The 20019-nt window shown below is 41.5% G+C and overlaps 1 protein-coding gene across 1 annotated transcript in view; it reads left to right on the forward strand.

The window, feature by feature from the left end:
• LOC149307438 (A disintegrin and metalloproteinase with thrombospondin motifs 17-like) overlaps positions 1-20019 on the forward strand; it is a 119997-nt gene that overhangs the window by 67321 nt on the left and 32657 nt on the right. Inside the window, exons 10-15 of the mRNA XM_089539168.1 lie at positions 183-333; positions 5929-6030; positions 7047-7192; positions 10073-10239; positions 11760-11887; positions 19098-19218. Of these exons, the coding sequence (XP_089395294.1) occupies positions 183-333; positions 5929-6030; positions 7047-7192; positions 10073-10239; positions 11760-11887; positions 19098-19218 (815 nt within the window). The remainder of the gene's footprint in view (positions 1-182; positions 334-5928; positions 6031-7046; positions 7193-10072; positions 10240-11759; positions 11888-19097; positions 19219-20019) is intronic.

A 20019-nucleotide genomic window follows, 5' to 3' on the forward strand; every position in this document is an offset into this window, starting at 1 on the left:
TGTTTAGGTCAAAAGAGTGTTGTATATATCTGAACGGACATGTAATGCAGCTTAAATGAGAGGCAGCAAAGTCTCCTGTTGAGAGCTATTTTTGAAGGGTGGCTAAGTTGGACGTTCCTTAATTAGTTGGTGAAACTGAATGCCAACAACCCATGGGTTAGTTATAATTGTTGCTTTTCCAGGTCTAAGGTCAGCACATGTTTGCTGGTAACAGATCCAAGGAGCCGATATGCCGTGCGGCTTCCTTACAAACTTCCAGGAATGCACTACAGTGCGGATGAGCAGTGCCAGATCCTTTTTGGAACCAATGCAACGTTCTGCAAGAATATGGAGGTAAGGTTCACACTGAAACAGAAAACAGTTTCTGGAATTACAATACTCTGTAGAAGAGACAAGGCTCACTAAGTCATCCGCAGATCAGATTCAGCTCCTCAGGCAGTTTTATATAAGGCCTTTGGTTTTATAAGGGCCCTGTTTTACGAGGGTTAACCACAATATCATCAAAATATGGCAAAAGATTTGACTGTAGCCTTGATTGGATATGGAAGAAAAAATTCTATCGTGTTCAAGTTTTAAGAAATAAAGGTATTTTGTTCATTAATGTCACACGTCTCCCTGTTAAAATTTTTGCATGTAACATGCCAATACACACACACACACACACACACACACACACACATCATGTGTATCCACTTACGATATACATTTTTCATGTATATCCATCTTTCATGAATTCAAATTACGAAAAGTGATTCCTCCTAAGCATTAGGAAAAGCTTTTTTTAAAAATGTAAGTGCTGGAGTTGAAGGCGTTCATGGCCGGCATCCATAGTATTTTGTGGGGTTTTCGGGCTATGCGGCCATGTTCTAGAAGACATTTCGCCGGTATCTGTGGCTGGCATTTTCTCTGAAGATGCTAGTCACAGATGCTGACGAAACGTCAGGAAGAAACTTTTCTAGAACATGGCCACATAGCCCCAAAACACCACAAAAAACAATGTAAGTTCTGTTCAGCAGTATAATAGACTGCTGTGGAGGGTGGTGGACTTGCCAACTTTGGAGGTCTTTAAAAAGAGGTTGGATGGGCATCTCTCAGGAGGGCATTAGGTGTGTATTTCTGCAAGGGGTTGGATTAGATGGCCCTTGTGGTCCCTTCCATCTCTACAATTCTGCGATTCGATGGGCCTATACAGATGGACCAGATACCATGAGCCAACCCTGTGGTATCCCACTTCTGTCCCTGGGCTTGCATGGTGACAGGAATGCCCACCCACTGCCATGCCATGGAACCACTACCACCATGCACCCCTTACTTGCCACCACCACAACATCCCCGGGAAAGGAGCCAGCCATGTGTGGAAACTTGCCTTCACCCACATAACCAGGCTCTCCTTTCCACTATCAAAGGCTGCATCTAGGACTTGCACAGAGAATGCAACCGTAGTGGCAGGGGCAGGTAAGTGGGCATGCACCCATGCAATCTGCCAGCTTTCGTGGTGGTTTCCAGGAAACTCCGATACAATCAGCCAGTCTTTTTAGACCAGAACAACAGCTGCTTGGACTGGGATCGGTCCAGAACTGCCAAATCATCCAGAGTAGCCAATCCTGACCCAGGGCTATTGGCCTGCATCATCCGTACAGGATGACCTTAGGCCAGGGGAACATGGGTCCTTGGGACTGTGCATTCAGACACTGTGTAGTCTTTTGCCTAAGCAACTTTGCTACTTATCCATTGCTGCTATGTGGTGGAGCGCATGTGGCAAAATAGATTCTCTGCCCCCCATAAGCTTTAATAGAGTGGCTCTTGCAAATACAAAACTTTGCCATTCTTCCTCTAGACGCCACACGTAGAATAGAGAGAGCGCTCCATATTATGCTTTTCCTTCAGCAAAGTAATTGTTTCAGTAAATGTCCTCCCCACTTTCCCGTAATAAAACAAATCAGAACCTTTACATCCAATATAAAGCTGCAAATAAGAACCATTTATGTTTTTCACTGCTGCGTAAATGAGATGTGCCAAATTAATAAAAACCCTGACTGTGTGCTGTAGCAGAGGAAGCAAGCGTCAAGCCTTAACTGGTTCGTTTTATTTGTTTTGGATCTGGAAGGCAACTGGTGCAACATGAAAACAATGGACAGTTTTTAAAAGGAAAAAAAAATATTGCTTTTCAGGGAATGTGGACCACCGAGCTTGCTATTATTACTGAGAGAAGCTCTGAATCTGTATGTCTTTAAAGGCCATCCCAGGAAGAGCTGTTAAAATAAAGGGCATTCTGAATTACTGTCCCTTTGAGATGCGAGTTAGCTTTCTCTGGCTTAAGGCCTTGATATGATTATTTTATTTTCCTATTTCATCTGTTGGGCTGTTTCTTCCATTTTCTGTATTGAGGGGAATGAATGAATGAATGAATGAAACTTTATTTCTATACCGCCATTCCTACGATCACGGCGGTTTACAACATGTGATGAAATACAAAAATACAAAATACAACACAATAATCCCCCCATGTTAAAACAATACAAAAACAACATTAAAATCCATCATTCATTCCAATAGTTAAAACCAATTAAAAACAATAAAACAATCCAAATACAATCCAAAGCAAATACAATCCAAATCCTTTCCTCTGCTGAATAAACTCTGTATCTCAACCTAAATCTTGAGTTAAGGATTTTATGGGTGGTCAGGCTCTTACATGTGGTGGGTATGGATTGGGAGAAATAATGGATCATGTCAAGAAGGTCACTTTCTGTTATCTGAGATGGTGCCTCACATTGAAGATGGGGATTCTGGAGGACTCCACCAGCAGAAAAGTCTGGTTCTCCAGGCAACATATACACTGTATAGCAGTGATTTCCCAAACTCTGGCCTTCCAGGTTTTTTGGACTACAGCTCCCAGAATCCCAGACCATTGGCCAAAATAGGTTTCTGGGAGCTGAAATCCAAAACACATGGAGGACCAAAGTTTGGGAATCACTGCTGTACAGTTTGCCCTGAAGGGTCTTCAGAGTAATCTATCATGCAAGTTGGATCTCCAATGGCACTCTCTATAGAAAACATGACAGGTCCATATTTTTTCATTCTTAGGGAGTCCTTCATTAGAGTGACCCATTAAAGGTGAGATGACCACAAAAACTCCCTTTGACGCAATGGCACAGTTGGTCTCTAAGACCATCTTGCCACCATGTTTTACCATACCCTCCAACATTTCACCGATGCTTTCATACATAACACTTTTAAAGGTTCAGCTTGTTGTATTTCTTGTTCTGTGTGAGCCTAGTCAGAGAAGGGAAGCGTTGTTTCTTATATAACTTAACTTTTAAAACTGTTTTGAATTAATGTTTTTTAATGCGACTGACTGTTTAATCATTTTTTAAAAACCTTTGTACTAGCCATGGTTTTAACTACATTTGGTTGTAACTTAACATTGTTAGCTGCCTTGAATCTCATATTGAAAGGTGGGGTAATATTTAATTAATTAAAACTGAATATTAGAAATGCCATACTATTTAGAAAGCCAATTTTTTGAAAATTGGTATGGGGGAAATAAGGTAAGCTGGATTTGTTCCCCACGTTGTGCCAAAGTAATTGCCTGAAGGGAAAATAGCGATCTGTAGATCATATACATACCTCAGATTACTTGCCTCTGTTCTGTATCCAGTATAAACTGAATGATTGGAGCAAAATGTTTTATATCTACATAGATTAGAAAAAAAGAAATTGCTACATTTCTCTTTTTTCCTTCTGTGTTCATATTTCAATGTAATGGCAAAAAGATGAGCCCTTGATCCCTGCTCCAGCAATTTCCCCCAAGATTTATAGCATCTCATTAAGTAGTTTGATGCAATGCATTTTGACTGTTTTTAGGTTGGGTGCATCTGGCATATTGTGCTGGTGTGCCAATATTGGGAATGTTCACTAAATGCTCCCAGCAAATTCTAGATTTCAAACTGAAGTTGCATCAAAAGCTGGAAATTCCTTGGCAGGTTGACAGGGGTTTATCAGCGACAACATCAGTGATCACGGAAAACCTCTTTCAGGGACTTTCATTTCCCACCATTGGTCCTTCCAAGTGAGTCTAAGGTGTCTTCTAAAGCCAGACACGCTCAGGTCATACAAGACAATCTGCAGCATAGAAATATCCTCAAGAATCTTGTGTATTATCCTGTCTTAAGAGGTCATAGTGACTTTTTGGAACACTATGCTAAGTTCCCATGAGGATGTAGTGAAGACCTGAGGACATCTGTACAATTGTAGAATCATAGAATCATAGAGTTGGAAGGGACCACAAGGGCCATTCAGTCCAATCCCCTGCCATGCAGGAAATCTAAATCAAAGCATCCTTGACAGATGGCTATCCAGCCTCTGTTTAAAGACCTCTAAGGAAGGAGACTCCACTACACTCCGAGGGAGTTTGTTCCACTGTCGAACAGCCCTTACTGTCAAGAAGTTCCCCCTAATGTTGAGGTGGAATCTCTTTTCCTGTAGCTTGCATCCATTGCTCCAGGTCCTAGTCTCTGGAGCAGCAGAAAACAAGCTTGCTCCCTCCTCTATATGACATCCCTTCAAATATTCAAAGAGGGCTATCATATCACCTCTTAACCTTATCTTCTCCAGGCTAAACATCCCCAGCTCCCTAAGTTGTTCCTCATAGGGCTTTATGGTTTCCAGACCTTTCACCATTTTAGTCACCCTCCTTTGGACACGCTGGGTGCACCAAGAGACAAAGGTGATCTCATTGCACCGAAGGAAGTCACCAAAGGAAGTTTTCATATGAAGCTCTATCCCCCTTCCATTTAAAAGAACTGTTAATGTTGATATTCTTACCTTCCCATACTATTCCTTTTAGTTTGGTCCCCTCCTCCTTTTTTTAAGTCATTGCACCAGAAAGTCTTTTAACAGCCAGCCAAACGGAAACTCATGCAAACGTTTTCAGAGGCATTCCAGTAAGTGTAAAACGGGCTGTAATACAGAGGAACTCTATTTTAATTTTCCTTTTTTAAAAACAGCAACAAAAAGAAACACATTTTCTATTTAAACGGTGTGAGGAGAAAGCCTTTCAATATACAGAAGCCGTGAAACCAAACACTTAAAGCTTCATATAAAGCAAGCGAAGTGAAAACAGTTGTGCCATTTTAATGCCTCAACTTATGAAAATCATAAAATACAAGGACAGCAATTAACCACAGTATGAACCTGAAAACACTTATTTTTTTGGTTAGAGCTACAGAAAAGCAGAACTTATTTCCTAATGCAATAACGTTAAAATAAGATTCTAGGTGTATGAATGCTTAGGGATCTTCTGCTGGGTGATCAGTTTCCTAGAACTTATATTTGTTTATGGTAAGCCTACCATTTGAGATCCACATCCTTGTCTACATGGGTGATTTACCTCGAATTCCTCCCAGGGTTGCTGCATCCAGCTTTACACAATGCAGGTCCCAAACCCCAAATCAGATCCGGACTGTCTTCACAACGCTTGCACTTAATTTGAGATTTCTTCCCCCAATACGCATTTTAAAAACTCGCCATTTGCAGTGGGTCTTCCTTGGGTTTTCTGTGACAGTGGTGTCAGCCTTTTCACTTGGGGTGCCATAGGTCAGAAGTGACTTGAAGGCACACAACAAGGGTAAAACCAGAAATTGGAGTTGACATCAAGGCACATGAAACAACAAATCCCCATACCATCAAAAGTAAGCACTGATACTCTGTGTATGTGTTTCCAGCCTAGTTGTTTAATGCTTATTCCATCTCTAAAAAAATGTTGTAGTTGTTAACTACTCTCCGGTTGGTAATGATGTAAGAAAATAGCAACACATGCTGTTGATTCACTTGAAAGAGACTTGACAAAGCTTTGCTCCATATTACCTAATGGTTGTTGACATTTGCAGAAAGAGTAAAATCACTCCTTTCCCATTATTTTGGCAGCATTTGATGTGCGCTGGTCTCTGGTGCCTTGTAGAAGGAGATGCATCTTGCAAAACCAAACTGGACCCTCCTTTGGATGGCACAGAATGTGGGGCAGACAAGGTAAGCCCAAACAGTGAGCAGTTAATCCATGTTTCCCAAATGGCTCTGCAACAATTGCTTTTCAAGGACATTTCTTGCTTGGGTAACTATTGCACATGCGGGTTTTCCATGTAGCTTATGCAGTATGGTATTTGTCTTTGATATTATGACAAAAATGGATAAAGCTTGACATGCAATCAACCCACTTCAAGTATTGAAATGCTCAGCTTTTGTTTGTGAGATACGTTGGCTGGCATTCTGTTGATCAGTCCCAACTAGAATAGACTTGTTGTTTAATGGTGAGTATTGAGAGTACATTACAATCCCTGTATCTATGGGGGATACATGCCCAGACTTATTGTGTATAGTAAAATTTGCAGATAATGGCGAACCCTATATTTCTGCCAGAGGTTGACCATAAAGTCACACTGGAGGACCTTTAGTTGCCTAGACAAATGATCTCTCTAGGCATCTGAAGACCCTCCAGTGCAGCTCTGTTGCACCAACTTGCACCAGAAGTTGAGCATAGAGTTGTGCTGGATGACCTCCCAATGCCCAGAGAAACTTTTTTGTTGTGGACATGGGTAAGTGAAACTGAAGTTATCAGTCCCACAGATACAGTGGTCATACTATATTGGACATTAGGATGATAATGTCGAACTACTAGATACTGGCCTGGTACTGCTAGAGGGGAGGTGCACAATAGTTTCTAGAAGGTGACTCCTTGTAGAATAACAAGAGCATTGTATCTGAGCCACAGTAGTAGCATACCTTTAAAGATCTGAATATATTCATACATCAGCCCAGAGTTTAACATTTCCTGTAGGCATCCAGCTTTCATACCTCCTGAAAGATGAAAGTTTAGTCTCATTTTTGCTCAGCCATAAGGAGTAAGCTACTTTCTCTGTAGTCTAATTTGGCAAGTGCTTCTGGTTTCACTTAAGCATAATCCCTGGAGCTCTTGTTGTGTCATCTTCATGTGCTTCAAGTGCTGCAGCACCATTTTCATTGTCAACACTGTTCTTGCACTGTTCCAGTGGTGCCGCACTGGTGAGTGTGTGAGCAAAACCCCCATCCCTGAACATGTAGACGGAGACTGGAGCGTGTGGAGCCAGTGGAGCATGTGCAGCAGGACTTGTGGGACTGGTGCCAGATTCAGACAACGCAAATGTGACAATCCACCGTAAGTTGATTCATTCCCATCAGACCTTAAAACAAGAGACCTTTGGTGAAACTTTGGCCTTCCTGGGTCAGTACCAACTGATAATAGTTATCTTGCTGAGCCTAAAGCTATATTTGCCTAGACAAGAGAAAAGTTTCTTTTTTTGGATCACAGCTCCCAGAATCTCAAAGCCTGCATGTCCTTCATGAAGTTACAGTCCAAAAAGTAACTTTACTAAACTCTGCTGGGAACTCTGTATGTGTAAAATGCAACAAATAAAGTGAGATATGAAGCAGGAAAGCAGACGAAGTTGTTGCAAAACCCACACGCTTCCCACAGTTGCCTCCCTCTCTGCTTTAAAGGTTTAATGGAAGATTCCAGAGATTGATTCCAAGACATTCTATATGCCAAGCAGATGTTCTACTGCCAAGCTATACCCCTTCCTTTATATCAAATAACTTACAAAGACCTGACGATTGACAACGCAGCAGATATGGTTTGCATCCAGCCTGTTTGCCATTGCTTTGTTTCTCATATCAGTAGGAGAGGCTAAACTAGACAGAAACCAAAAGTTTAGTGTGTCAGCTGAACTGGGGTTCCTGGCTTGTTGTGCGTCTTGCAAGCCAGGATAGCAAACAGAATTCGTTCGATGAATTCTGCCTTGTCCAGGATCAATAAGATGACACTAAGCTTTGGGTTTCTGGTTAGTTTAGCCATTCTGTTTGACAGAAGAAGTCATGTGGAAGTGGGCAGGTTGGGTGCACTAGCAATCTGCTCGTTCATAGTAAGCCAGGATTAGTGTGTAAACACAACCTATGGGTTCTTGTTCAACTTTTCTTTCCTTTTTTTTGAAACTAAACTCCAAACACTTATATTTTGTATGTACTTTTTATCCACTTTCAGCCCCTTATAAACGGAAGTGGGTCATTTTGAACACCTGGCTTTCCTTCTTTAAAAAGTGTAGGTGGGTTGAGTTTCTAGCTCTTACAGATTTGTTGCAAAATACCTGCAGAAGATCACAGGTTCAATCCCTAACATTCCCATTTGAAAGCTTTCAGGTGGGGTTTGGGGGCTTGGAAACATTTCTTTCTGCCTGAAACCCAGGAGATTCGCTACCGGCCAGAATAATCCATTCAGGTCTCGGTGAACAAATAATCTTAACATGCTGCAAAACAGTTTCCTGTGGTTCTTGTGTATTTCAACTGGCCATGCAGGATCTAGAGCTGTTCCCACGCTGCCTTTGATTTAACATTTGCAGCTGCTGATGTTCAGCACCTCTGGCACGTTCAGGGCCTTGTTGAATCTATCTCTTGTAATAGATCATAAACACTAGTTAAAAACTCAAGTGGTGAATATGGCCGTGTCCGTTGTGAGCCAGAAACCAGCATCCGTTCCCTCACACCTGCCCTCAACATGAATTCTCATAGCAGTAATCTGTACTATGGGAATGGGGAAAAATATTAAAAAATATTTAGAAATAGTAAAAAAAATAATAATTTAGAAATCTTCATGAGAAGAATCCTGGACTGATACAGTTTGATACTCATTCTGCACCCAAAACCCAGTTGAGATGCACAGAATGGTTGAGATGCATAGAAAACAAGCCTTTCTGCACCAGAAGCAATATTTTCTGCACTGAAATGACACTTTTGCTTATTTTCTGTTACATCTCTCTACTCTAAATCTTGTCCTAAGACCTTCTGAACCTTCATGGCATCTCCCACTGCATCTTTATTTTCAGGAAAGCTCCATACAAAATGGATGCAGAAAATTCTAATGTGGAAGAGATGACTACCTATATATGTTCATTAAGTCTAAGATAATGCCACAGAAATGGCATGCTATCTTGTTGTTGGACAACCACAGATATGCAGCATATTGATATTTGGCGAGACATTAAGCCTTCTGTGTCAGAGAGCTCTATCGCCACAACAAACTACAGTTCCCAGAATTCCATGACAGTTAAAAGTGGTGTCAAACTGGATTATTTCTGCAGTATGGATGCAGCCTCTTTCCTACAATCACTAGCAACTCCCTGGTTCCTTTAACTGGAGATGCTGTCAGTTGAACCTGGGAGGTTCATTGGGTTGTGTTCTTTCCCTTGTGTCAAGAATTGAACATGTTTTGGGGTTGGTGTTTCACAGAAAACATTGCCGATTGCTGATGGTATGTCAGTGGAGATACAGAGAAGGTTGCTTACAGCTGGAGGTGGAAAATTCTGTCTGGCTAATGGGAATTTAGAAGCGGCATGTTTTCGGCCCTGTTTAGATAACAAAAATTAGATCCCAGGAGCTTTATCTTCCTCCGTATGTAAATCTGAGAAGGAAGGAATTGCGTTTGGCCTTTATCCAGTTGCTTCCATTAACAAGGTAGCGAATGTGTACTGGGGTCATATTTCCTACCAGACATGTGCAGAAGCTTTGCATGATGGAGCATGGCAGCTGTTTTAACAGAGCACTGAAATGTTAAACTTGGAGATATAACCATTTTTTTGCCCTAAAGGTCACATATAATGCTGATTTCTTCATATAAGACTCCAGTTGAAGACTTTTGAGAGGTACTACACACACACACACACACACACACACACATCCCACTTCTCCTTTTTCTTTCCTAATACAAATAATTCTTCTTCATTTTGGGATCAAAGCAAGAGCCTAAATACAGCCCTCCCTCCGTTCTCACAGTCTTTGGGCTTGTGTCCCTCGCTTATGCTTTATATGTATATGTTTTTAGTATCTTTCTTTCCTAAATGAAACTTTATATGATTGTTGTTCCTGGTTCTTCCTTATTAATGTAGTATATTGATTGTATTGTTTTTGGAAGCCACGTAAAGAGGGATTGCCCCTTTACTGGGGGCCTATAAATGATAACACATACCATGTTTTTCTCCATTGACAGTCCTGGGCCTGGGGGCAAAAATTGCCGTGGAGCTAGTGTGGAGCACACCGTTTGTGAAAATTTGCCCTGTCCCAAAGGAATGCCCACATTCCGAGACCAACAATGCCAGTCTCATGACAGATACACCAACAAGAAGAAAAGCCTTTGGACAGCTGTCATCATGGATGGTAAATGCCTATAGGCTTGTGTATTGCCTTCCTCACCACTTGGTCTTCCTTCATTTTATCCATTACTCTGAGGTTCATCCAGAGCAAGATCGTACTTCATATATTGTCAAATGGTGGCATTGCCACTCTAATAATACATGGCAGAGTCAGGAGCCCACCTGGCCTGTGTTCCTATATGATCCATGCTGCTCAAAACAGTACTTTGCGGCAGCACACTTTCTGACAGTTATGACGAAAACTGTTTTGGAGTAAACCCATAGAAAATGTAATGTGTGAAGTAACCCCAGACTTGAGACTTCTGCAAATTTAGGGGACGCTATCCATGGTCCTGGCTTCAGATACACACAGGCCTGGTTCACACATGACTATTTGTGGCTGCTTTTATTGAGTCTTAATATTTAAGTAGATTTCTCCTTGATGCTTGGGAGAAAGCTGATTATTTCCAAGGCTCTTCGCAAACATGTAAATGGAATGAAACCGCTGCAACTGACATAATATCAAACTAAAAATCCCATTTGGAAAGAAAGGCAGGCTATAAATCCAATAAATAAATACATAAGGTTAAAAACAACTGCTAAAAGTCATTTATTTGTTGCGGATTGTTTATTGTAATTTTCTTTTTTAAAAAACTTACATTTTGTAAATGGAATTGGGGTTGCTGTTTTTTTAAAGAAGGAAATTGATAACTGTTATAAATAAATAAAAGCAACTATATTCACAAAGTTGTTTAAAAGTGTGGAAAAGTAGAAAGAGTTTGGCAAAGTAGGAGATTGCAAACTGTCAAAATTAAAATGAGACTGTCAGAGAGCTCTGGTGCCACAACAAACTACAAACCCCAGATTTCCATAGCATTGAGCCATAGCATTCAAAGTGGGGTCAAACTGGATTATTTCTGCAGTGCGGATGCAACCTATGATGTATTTGATAGGGTATTGTGTTTGCTACAGCTGTTTTCTCCATGAACCATTAAAAGAAACAAGTACCATTTTGCTTGTTCTGTAAATAGTAACTGTACTTCGAGGTGGCTAAAGAAAATAGAAGAAACCCAATATAGCTATTGCAGGGTGTTTTCTTCAAGGATGTTTAGCATGAGTCTTAGGTCTAATCTGCACTGCAGAAATAATGCAATTTGACACTGTTTTAACTGCCATGGCACAGTGCTAATGAATTCTGGAGTTTGCAATTTTGTGAGATATTTAGCTTTCTCTATCAAAGAGCTTTGGTGCCACAAGAAACTACAAATCTCAGGATTTCCTAGCATTGAGCCATGGCAATGAAAGCGGGGTCAAGCTGCATTGTTTCTGCAGTGCAGAAGTGCTTGGTAACTACAGTGTGTGTGCAATACAAGCCCAGATTGGTCTCCACATTTATATAAATTAATACATGTTATGTCCTTTATCATTTGAAATGTGTTTTTAGTTTCTCATACATCTGCCTGACTATGACTAGTCTTAAGCGCTTTGTTGCTCATGAGTTTGGTAATGTCATGCTGTGTTGTGTGTGGTTGTGTTTCCATCCAGAGAAGCCCTGTGAACTGTATTGCTCCCCATTTGGGAAGGAGTCCCCTGTGTTGGTATCAGACAGGGTTGTCGACGGTACGCCATGTGGGCCTTACGAGACTGATCTCTGCGTTCATGGCAAGTGCCAGGTGGAGTAACTTCTTTGCTACCTTCTCTAAGCCAGCATGTAACATTTGTTCACTTTGTTGTCATGTGCCTTCAAGTCCTTTCTGACTTATGGCTAACCAAAGGCCACCCTATCATGGGGTTTTCTTGGCAAGATTTGTTCAGAGGAGGTTCGCCATTGCCTTCCTCTGAGGCTGAGAAAGTGTGACTTGCCTAAGGTCACCCAGTGGGTTTCATGGCTGAGCATGGTATCGAACCCTGGTCTCCAGAGTCATAGTCCAACACTCAAACCAATATGCCATGCTGGTTCCTTGTAAACCCCATAAAATTTTGGTAGGGAGCCAAAATAACTGACCTTCAGGCTGTGTAAAATGATGCAGTTGTTGAAGTCCAGGTGCTGTAGGCTCTATTTTAGAGGAAGAAACTGACAAAACCACCTCTGAGTCTTCCTTGCCTTAGAAAACTCTATGAAATTGATGAGTTTGCCGTAAGTCAACAGCCGACTTGAAGGCACATTAAACACACACAGTTTATTACTTCTCACAGACCTCAAAGACATAGCTGTGTTAGTCTGGAAAATCAGTATGCCAAGGGATTTTGTAGCACTTTTGAGTTTGAGCCTAACTGAAAGAAAGAAGCTGGTAGCAGATCTGAGAAAGTAGACTCAAGTCTACTAAAGTTCACGCTACCAGCTTCTTTCTTCTAGTTAGTCTCCAAGGTGCTACAAGATCCCTTTGCATTCTCACAGACCTGTAACTTTCAGGTGATATTATCAGTCTGATAATAAACCATGTGAAAACCATGCTCCAGGTAAAGTATTTCTGCTGTTGTGAGAATTGTTGAGTGTTAGAAAGAAAGTTTTGTTTGCACAGATGGCTCAATCTTCCAAAAGCAGAATTCAAAAGTAGTTGAATATGCATCCAGCGTTCACCTGACCATGCTCAAAAGTTCAGTGCCCGATATTAAACACGATAGCCTTCACCAGCCGCTGGTGCAAGTAGTTAAATGATGCTCTTGGAGTGATTTTCCAACACTGCAAGCTTGTGGAGACCTCTAGTGGGTTCTGCGGACTCTTTGAATTCCTGCCTGAAGGTCTCTTGGCACTGAGTAGAAATAAAGGGGCCAATACTTTGAGGAAGTGTTTTAATGCCTTTCCCCTGTGGATTGCAAAGCCAGACACAAAATCTTAGAGTCGTAGAGTTGGAAGAGACCTCGAGAGCCATCAAATCCAACCCCCTGCCATGCAGGAATACACAATCAAAGACAGATGGCCATCCAGCCTCGGTTTAAAAACATCTTGGTATGGCAGCTGCAGCACTTTTGATTTAGATGTGTTGAGTGAACGGCTGATAGAAGGGTGTTCTTGGATAAAGTAGACACCATTTCAACACAGGGTTCATCCAGACTGACCAAAAGCCTCAGGATTTGGCAGGAGTTGTACCTGTACTTATCAGGATTCTTTAAAATATCCAAAGATATATCCATGGCCCAATCTGTTTCTTGTGAATTTCAAGGACTAACCACTACTTTTTAAAGGCGGTGGCTTTTATTATGTCCTAAGATGTTCTGCATATAGATATGGGTAAATTCCCATGTCTGTCTTCATTGTCTCGGTTCTTCTTGTACTTCTGAACAGTCTCACTGATGTTGAATGATGCTGAATGATGTTCCTTTGCCACGGAAGTTTCCTCTCACCCTCCTTCCCTCAATACATTTCTAGTTCCTAAGTTTAAACACTTCCATTGTGCTGCAATGCATTTGCAATACGATCTTCTCTTCCTCTCCACAAGCTTTCTACAAATTGAACACTAAAATGGTATAGTGCTTTACCTTTGTGGCACATTTGCACAATGACTAAATAAATACATGAAAGTAAACATGCCAGGTCAGAAATGGGGATGCCAGAGGAGAAGTACAGGGATGGAAGTATCGATTTCGTGGCGGAGATGATGTGGAGGGAAGGAAACCCTACCCACACCACAGTTTAACACAACTCAAGCAGGAAACTGTGGTATGTTTCTGGTAGAGAAACAGGAACAACCATTACAAGGCATTACAAGGTGTGAAATCCAGAAACCGAGTAGCCTGACATTTACCAGAACTATTGGCACATTGCAATGAGCCCACCGAGGCACACATACACACTCCATTTCATTTGCACATTGGTTGCAGGAAATCGGCCATGACAAGACTTGAGATTGGTCCTAGAGAAGTCTGTTTCCACCATATGGTTGCATAGGCAGCAGTGAAGGCATAGGAAACACCTTATACCAGGTCAGATTATTGGTCTACTTATCATGGGTAGTATCCAGTCCCACCAGAAAATCCTTGGGCAAAAGCTTATCATCACCTACCACCTGATCTTTTAAACACTGAACTATGGTTTCTCTTATCAGAGGCTAAATATCAGAGGCAATGTATAAATTGACTGCAGCAACGGGAGACTTGGTAATAAGTATCAGATGTAAGTATCAGACTGAATGATGGTGGTGAAGAACTGTGGCCCTCCAAGAGTCTTTGGCTTGCAACGGTTATTAGCCCTAGCCAGCATAACCAATGGGATTTATGGGAGTTTTAGCCCTCTGTAAGGCCACACTTGCACATCCATGTCCTGTGACAAAAACCAGTCACAGATGCCCATGGCACTGAAATGCCAACAGCTTAGTAACACTTTGATATGGCATAAGGCTATTCACCAGGACTGGTCCGTTTATACTCATCACTCTGCTGCAACCACTAAGTTACAAGGCTTCATTCAAAGTGCAGATGTCAATTCTGCTTCCTCACCTGCCAGACTTCTCCCTCTGGACCAAGGAGAGGAGGAGAAGCAATGCCAAATGCTAGCCACCACCCAGAGATAAGAAGAACATCAAGAGAGTGAGCAAAAGTGGCAGTTTTATTCCATGTACTACTAGGTTCACTTTTTGTACATGCAAACAAGCACCATTGCAGATGGGAAATGCAGTACTTGTCGCCATGTGCTCACTTGCCCATCAGATCTCTCCCTGATGTGAAGAGCAAGGAGAAAGAGGGGCTGATGCCAGAAGTAAGGAAGATATGAGCCTCATTCTTGTACTTTGCCCTGTGGCCATTCTGCCATGCATTTCCATAGATCTGATCCATATAACTATCCAATTCAAGTGCAAAGTAATAACAGTATAGAGACAATCAGGACATAGCTTACGTTGGCCAAAACATTATAGACACGGTCTATTATTATTTTTTTATGAGTTGCCTGTGTTTCTTACGATTTTACAAGACAAATTACTTTATAAACATGGAAGTAGGGGTGGATTAGAACGAGAGTTTAGGAATATTACTTCCTTGGACTATAGCTCCCAAAATCATCCAGCTAGTATGGCCACTTATTATTCTGCCTCGGGGATTTTGGAAGTTTTCTCTTGTTCTCGTAAATTTTTACTGAACCCATTGCAATAGCTGAAACAGCAATATTCTTTTAGAAATATTTCTCATCGGCTACGGACAGTAAATTAGACCCAGAGTAACGCAGCATATTTCTACCTTCCAACAAGCGTTTATCTGCTATTTCTGCCAAGTGAGATTCTTTAAAAGTCCCTGAGCTCTGGAGGTACCTCATGAAAATGCAGCTTCAGCTTCAGACTTTTGGAGCAACCTATCATACACTATGCAGCGGGGCAGTTATAGCCGCAAAAGGTTTGCTCCTCTACATTTGGGTTAGGCAACATGTGGAACCAATGGCTCAAGAAAGCAAACTTTTAAGACATTCATGGACAAGATGGTTATGCAAATTCCATCTTCCCTCTTGTGATGTGCCAAATGGAGACGGGCCATAGCTGACTTGTAAAAGAACATCCTAAGTATGTACATGGTCCTGGCTTTCATCTCCAGGTAGGCCTTTGAAAGACCCTGGAAAGCTCAGACCAGTCATGATAGACCACACTAAGCTAACCTGAATTGCTGGCTTTGGTGCTTATTTTCCTCTTACCTTTCCTAGTGTGAATCAAAGGGAATGAAATGAGTTATTTAGCATCTCTGGCAATAATATTCTGGACAGACTTTCCACTTTCCTTAGGTCCTTGTATGAAACCTCTTGGTGATTTATCATTAACAAAGGATGTGAAGTCGAAGGCTTTCATGGCCGGCATCCATAGTTTTTTGTGGGTTTTTCGGGCTCTGTGGCCATATTCTAGAAGAGTTTATTCCTGACGTTTCACCTGCATCTGTGGCTGGCATCTTCAGAGAATGTGAATTAACAAAGGACTTTGGTAAAGTAAGCAACAATAGTCACATAGATGTGATCTTACACATTCTTTGCATTGTACCTGTTGTTGAAGTATAAAGAATTGTAATACTTCGGGCCCCACAAAGGTGCCCTCAAAGTACATGCCAGCTTAAAATGGAGAATTATAACCTTTGGAGGCTTTGGGGGGGGCACTTGTCTCCAATTTGGGACTAAGTTTTTTTCACTAGTGCCATGGTGGGCTTAGCAACTCATTGTATTCAAACTAAAGGGCAACAAAAGGAGGATCCTTTGCGGATCCATAAACCTTTAGACCTCTCCTTTGGATCTTTCCTAATATAACAATGTTTGCTATTCTAATTACATTACAGGTGGTTTTGTGAGATATTTTGTGCTTTGGTGCCCAACCAAAATGAAAGTCCCAGGGTTCCATAGCATTGAACCATGGCAGTTAAAGTGGATTATTTCTGCAGTGTAGATGCCTGGGATACAATTGCCGGAAAAGCAAGATATTGTGCAGGTGATAATGCTACAAATCAATTAAGCTGTGAATTTGTTTCCACTCATACCCCAAAATTAGAACTCATTTGTTGGATAGTTTCATTCCACAAAGAAGGAGCCACCATGAGTTAAGGAGAAAATAACCGTTGTTGTGTGCCTTGTGGTTGTGTGAACTGGCCTTCCATGACTACCGGATAGTTTGAACAACTGTTGGCAGTGGAAAGGAATGTGCTTATACTGCCACAACCTTACTATGATTAATCTCCAAAATGACACTTAACGACGTCAATATTTACATTCAATCCGCTGTGGCAGTTTGTTCGGCTCCGCATATGGGAAGGATTACACAGTCCCATGCACGCGCATTGTCATGTCTGACGTGAGGCAGCAATCATGATTGTGCTGGCGAAGCAACACCCAAACACATGTGCAGACTGTGTCAATGAGTATTCTGCAGAGATCTCCAAAATCCACATTAAAAACCTCCCTAAAAATACCCAATCTATATAAAATTCAGATTGCATGCCAGGAGAAGTGGCATGGTGTTTGTTAAGAAAAAAGGAAGGAAGGGAGAGGCAAATCTAACCTAATAAATATTTTCAGATTATTAAAAGGAGGAGATGGATTGCTTTGCCATGACGGCATCCATGCCATTTAGTGAGGTAAGGCTACTTGCAAACCCATCCTCATTGTAAAGACAGCCTTCACCAAACAAAACTTTAAATCAAGCCTGTAAGTGTTGTGACTCATTGAACGGAAGAACCCTTATTTCTAGGTTTAGGGTCCTCAGTAGGCCTTCTAGTAGCCTTCCTCCTTCTTGACTTTGTAGTAATAAATCACGCTAGCAGAATAGCCCTGTCTATCCTATATTGTACCAGCTTGACTCCGAGAATATTGTAGGAGACCTTGTCAGAAGTCAAGATATACAACATCCGCAGCATTCCTCTGATCTACCAAGTCTGTAATTCTATCAAAAAGATACGAGATTAGTCTGGCATGATTTATTTTTGAGACAGCTATCTTAGTAATCCAAACATTCCTTCCTAAATGATCACGGACCGGGTTTAATTATTTGTTCTAAAACTTTCCCCGGTGTTGATGTCAACCTTACTGGTCTGTAGTTGTTCAGGTCGTCTCCCCCCCCCCCCCCTTTCAAAATTGGAGACATTTTGTCCTCCAATCTGTTGGGACCTCTCCTGTCCTCCAAAATGCTTAAAGATTATTAACAGTGCTGCCGATGCTGCAGGGAGTCCCCAATCCGTCTTTAGAGTGCAGCTTTGGCGCACCTTCTGGCCTCTTCAGATGCATGTGTCATTTAAACTGCATACCTCCAAAGTGACCCGAAGCAGCTTTATTTTGGCCTGTCTGTACAGACCAAAAGTTTGCAAGACCTGAGTAGTGCTGTTAAATTACACAGCCTTTTGGAGGTTTCTCATTTATAGGGTCATACAATGAAGCTGATATAACAAAGCTATAGCTGGGAGTTGCGGTTTGATTTTTGGCCCATGTCTCCACAAAATTCCTTGCATCATGCTCTGATTCCTAATGAGAAAGGCACCTGAAAAATACAAAGGGATGTGGCTGTTATGTTGTTTCCTCTGCTGCTTGCCATTAGGTGCTTCTCACTTTGCAAAACCAGAGAGCAGCCAAGCCCCTGTTTTCCACAGTAGGCCCTTTGCTGGACTTTGGACTGGACAGGTCCCTAACCATGCCAGTTTGTCATGATGGTAGCCGACAAAGCTATGCATCATTTTAAAACTGGCATGATGTGACATTTTGAAACAAGAATGTGAATGTGTCTTGGATTAGCTGGAGATTATGATAATTCTTGGAATGACGGAGCCAGCACAGCTCAAGTTTTTACAAACATTTTTGGCAGCATCTCTTCTTCTGCAGCTTTTCGTCAGTCCTGTCAAAAATGTTGAGGCATTACTTCAGGTTGAGCTTTCTTTCACTTTCCATTGGCTTAATTTGCCCCGCGTGGTGTCATTGTATTGCCAAAGGGCTGCGTCATTCTGTTCGCTACACAGTTCCTGATATCCCCAGTGTGACTGATTTAGAAAACTGGAAAAAGGCAGCATGCAAGGGGAAAATGGTATTGAAGCAGCAGCAACAGTTTGAGAAAACAATGGGACCAAACATGAATGGGGAAGTTAATGATCTATCACTAACTCAAGGATGCAAAATATTCAGCACAGGTTTCTTTCCCTTTCCTTCCTTCCTTCCTTCCTTCCTTCCTTCCTTCCTTCCTTCCTTCTGCAACAACATCTTTTGCTGCCTGTCGTCTTAAAGGTGCTACAAAATTCCTTTCTATACTGATATTCCAGACTAATATGGCTATGTCTGTGAAATCTGTTTTAGCATAATGGTTCGGGTTGTGCCTTTCCCAAGATACCTTCTAGCTTTTACCATTCTTATATCTGTGTTGATCAGTCAAAGGAGTCTTCTGGGGCTCTTCCTTTCTCAATCTTTTTGTTTCAAAATAACTGAGAACGTCTTGTTGTCATTAGAAAATTGGCTGTGATGGGATTATTGGCTCAGCCGCCAGAGAAGATCGCTGTGGCATCTGTAATGGAGATGGCAAAACCTGCAAAGTGGTGAAAGGAGACTTCAACCATACCAAAGGGATGGGTGAGTAGCAACTGGGCCTTCTCAGCTATCTAGCACAGGAGAACTGTAATGCAAAAGGGCATCTGATTGTCAGAGGATGAAGCATGCAACTCATTTTGAATGTGTTTAAGAAATTCAACTCAATAAGGGTGGATTAGTGTTCAATGTGATTTTGCTATGGGCTGAAGCTGTTGAAAATCCAGTCTTGATTCATTTTTTCGTAGTTACAGAACACTTCAATATCTGTCCCCCATATGGATTGTCTTTATCTTTTCAGATTTCACTAGGGATTTCAAGCTTTTGGCTATCTTGATGAGCGATAGCCTAAAATTTGCTGGCTGTGATTGTTCCTTCTTCTGTCATCTTCTTTCACAATGTGCAGGTGTATAGCACATGAGCATCAAGGCTGGAGATGAGCGATGGACAAAGTAATTTGTGTGCAACTATTATGAAAAGATGAGCCTGTCTTAATCAGCGTCCTATGATCTTATGTTATTTACTCAGATTTCCAGTCCTCAGTTTTTAATGGCTACAATCCAATAGCAGTGATTTTTATTGCTGCTATACTCAGAATGATCTTGGCTGGAATTTCCAGATTTCAATAATCCATTATCTCCAACATTTCCCATTGGTTTCAATGGAGGTCAACCAGGAGAGTTATGCCATTTCCTATCATGGTGTTCTATTTATGACTCCTGACAGGTCACAGCATTTCTAAAGGACAGGATGTGAAATGACTTATTTCTGGGGGTGGGAGACAAGATTTATTAGTAAAGAGGATTAAAATGTTGTATGAAGGTGAAGAGAGTGGTGGGCAGAACT

The sequence above is a fragment of the Sceloporus occidentalis genome, unplaced genomic scaffold (genome assembly GCF_023333645.1).
Source record: "Sceloporus occidentalis isolate IW3139 unplaced genomic scaffold, rSceOcc1.0.p SCAF_9, whole genome shotgun sequence".
Lineage (NCBI taxonomy): Eukaryota > Metazoa > Chordata > Lepidosauria > Squamata > Phrynosomatidae > Sceloporus > Sceloporus occidentalis.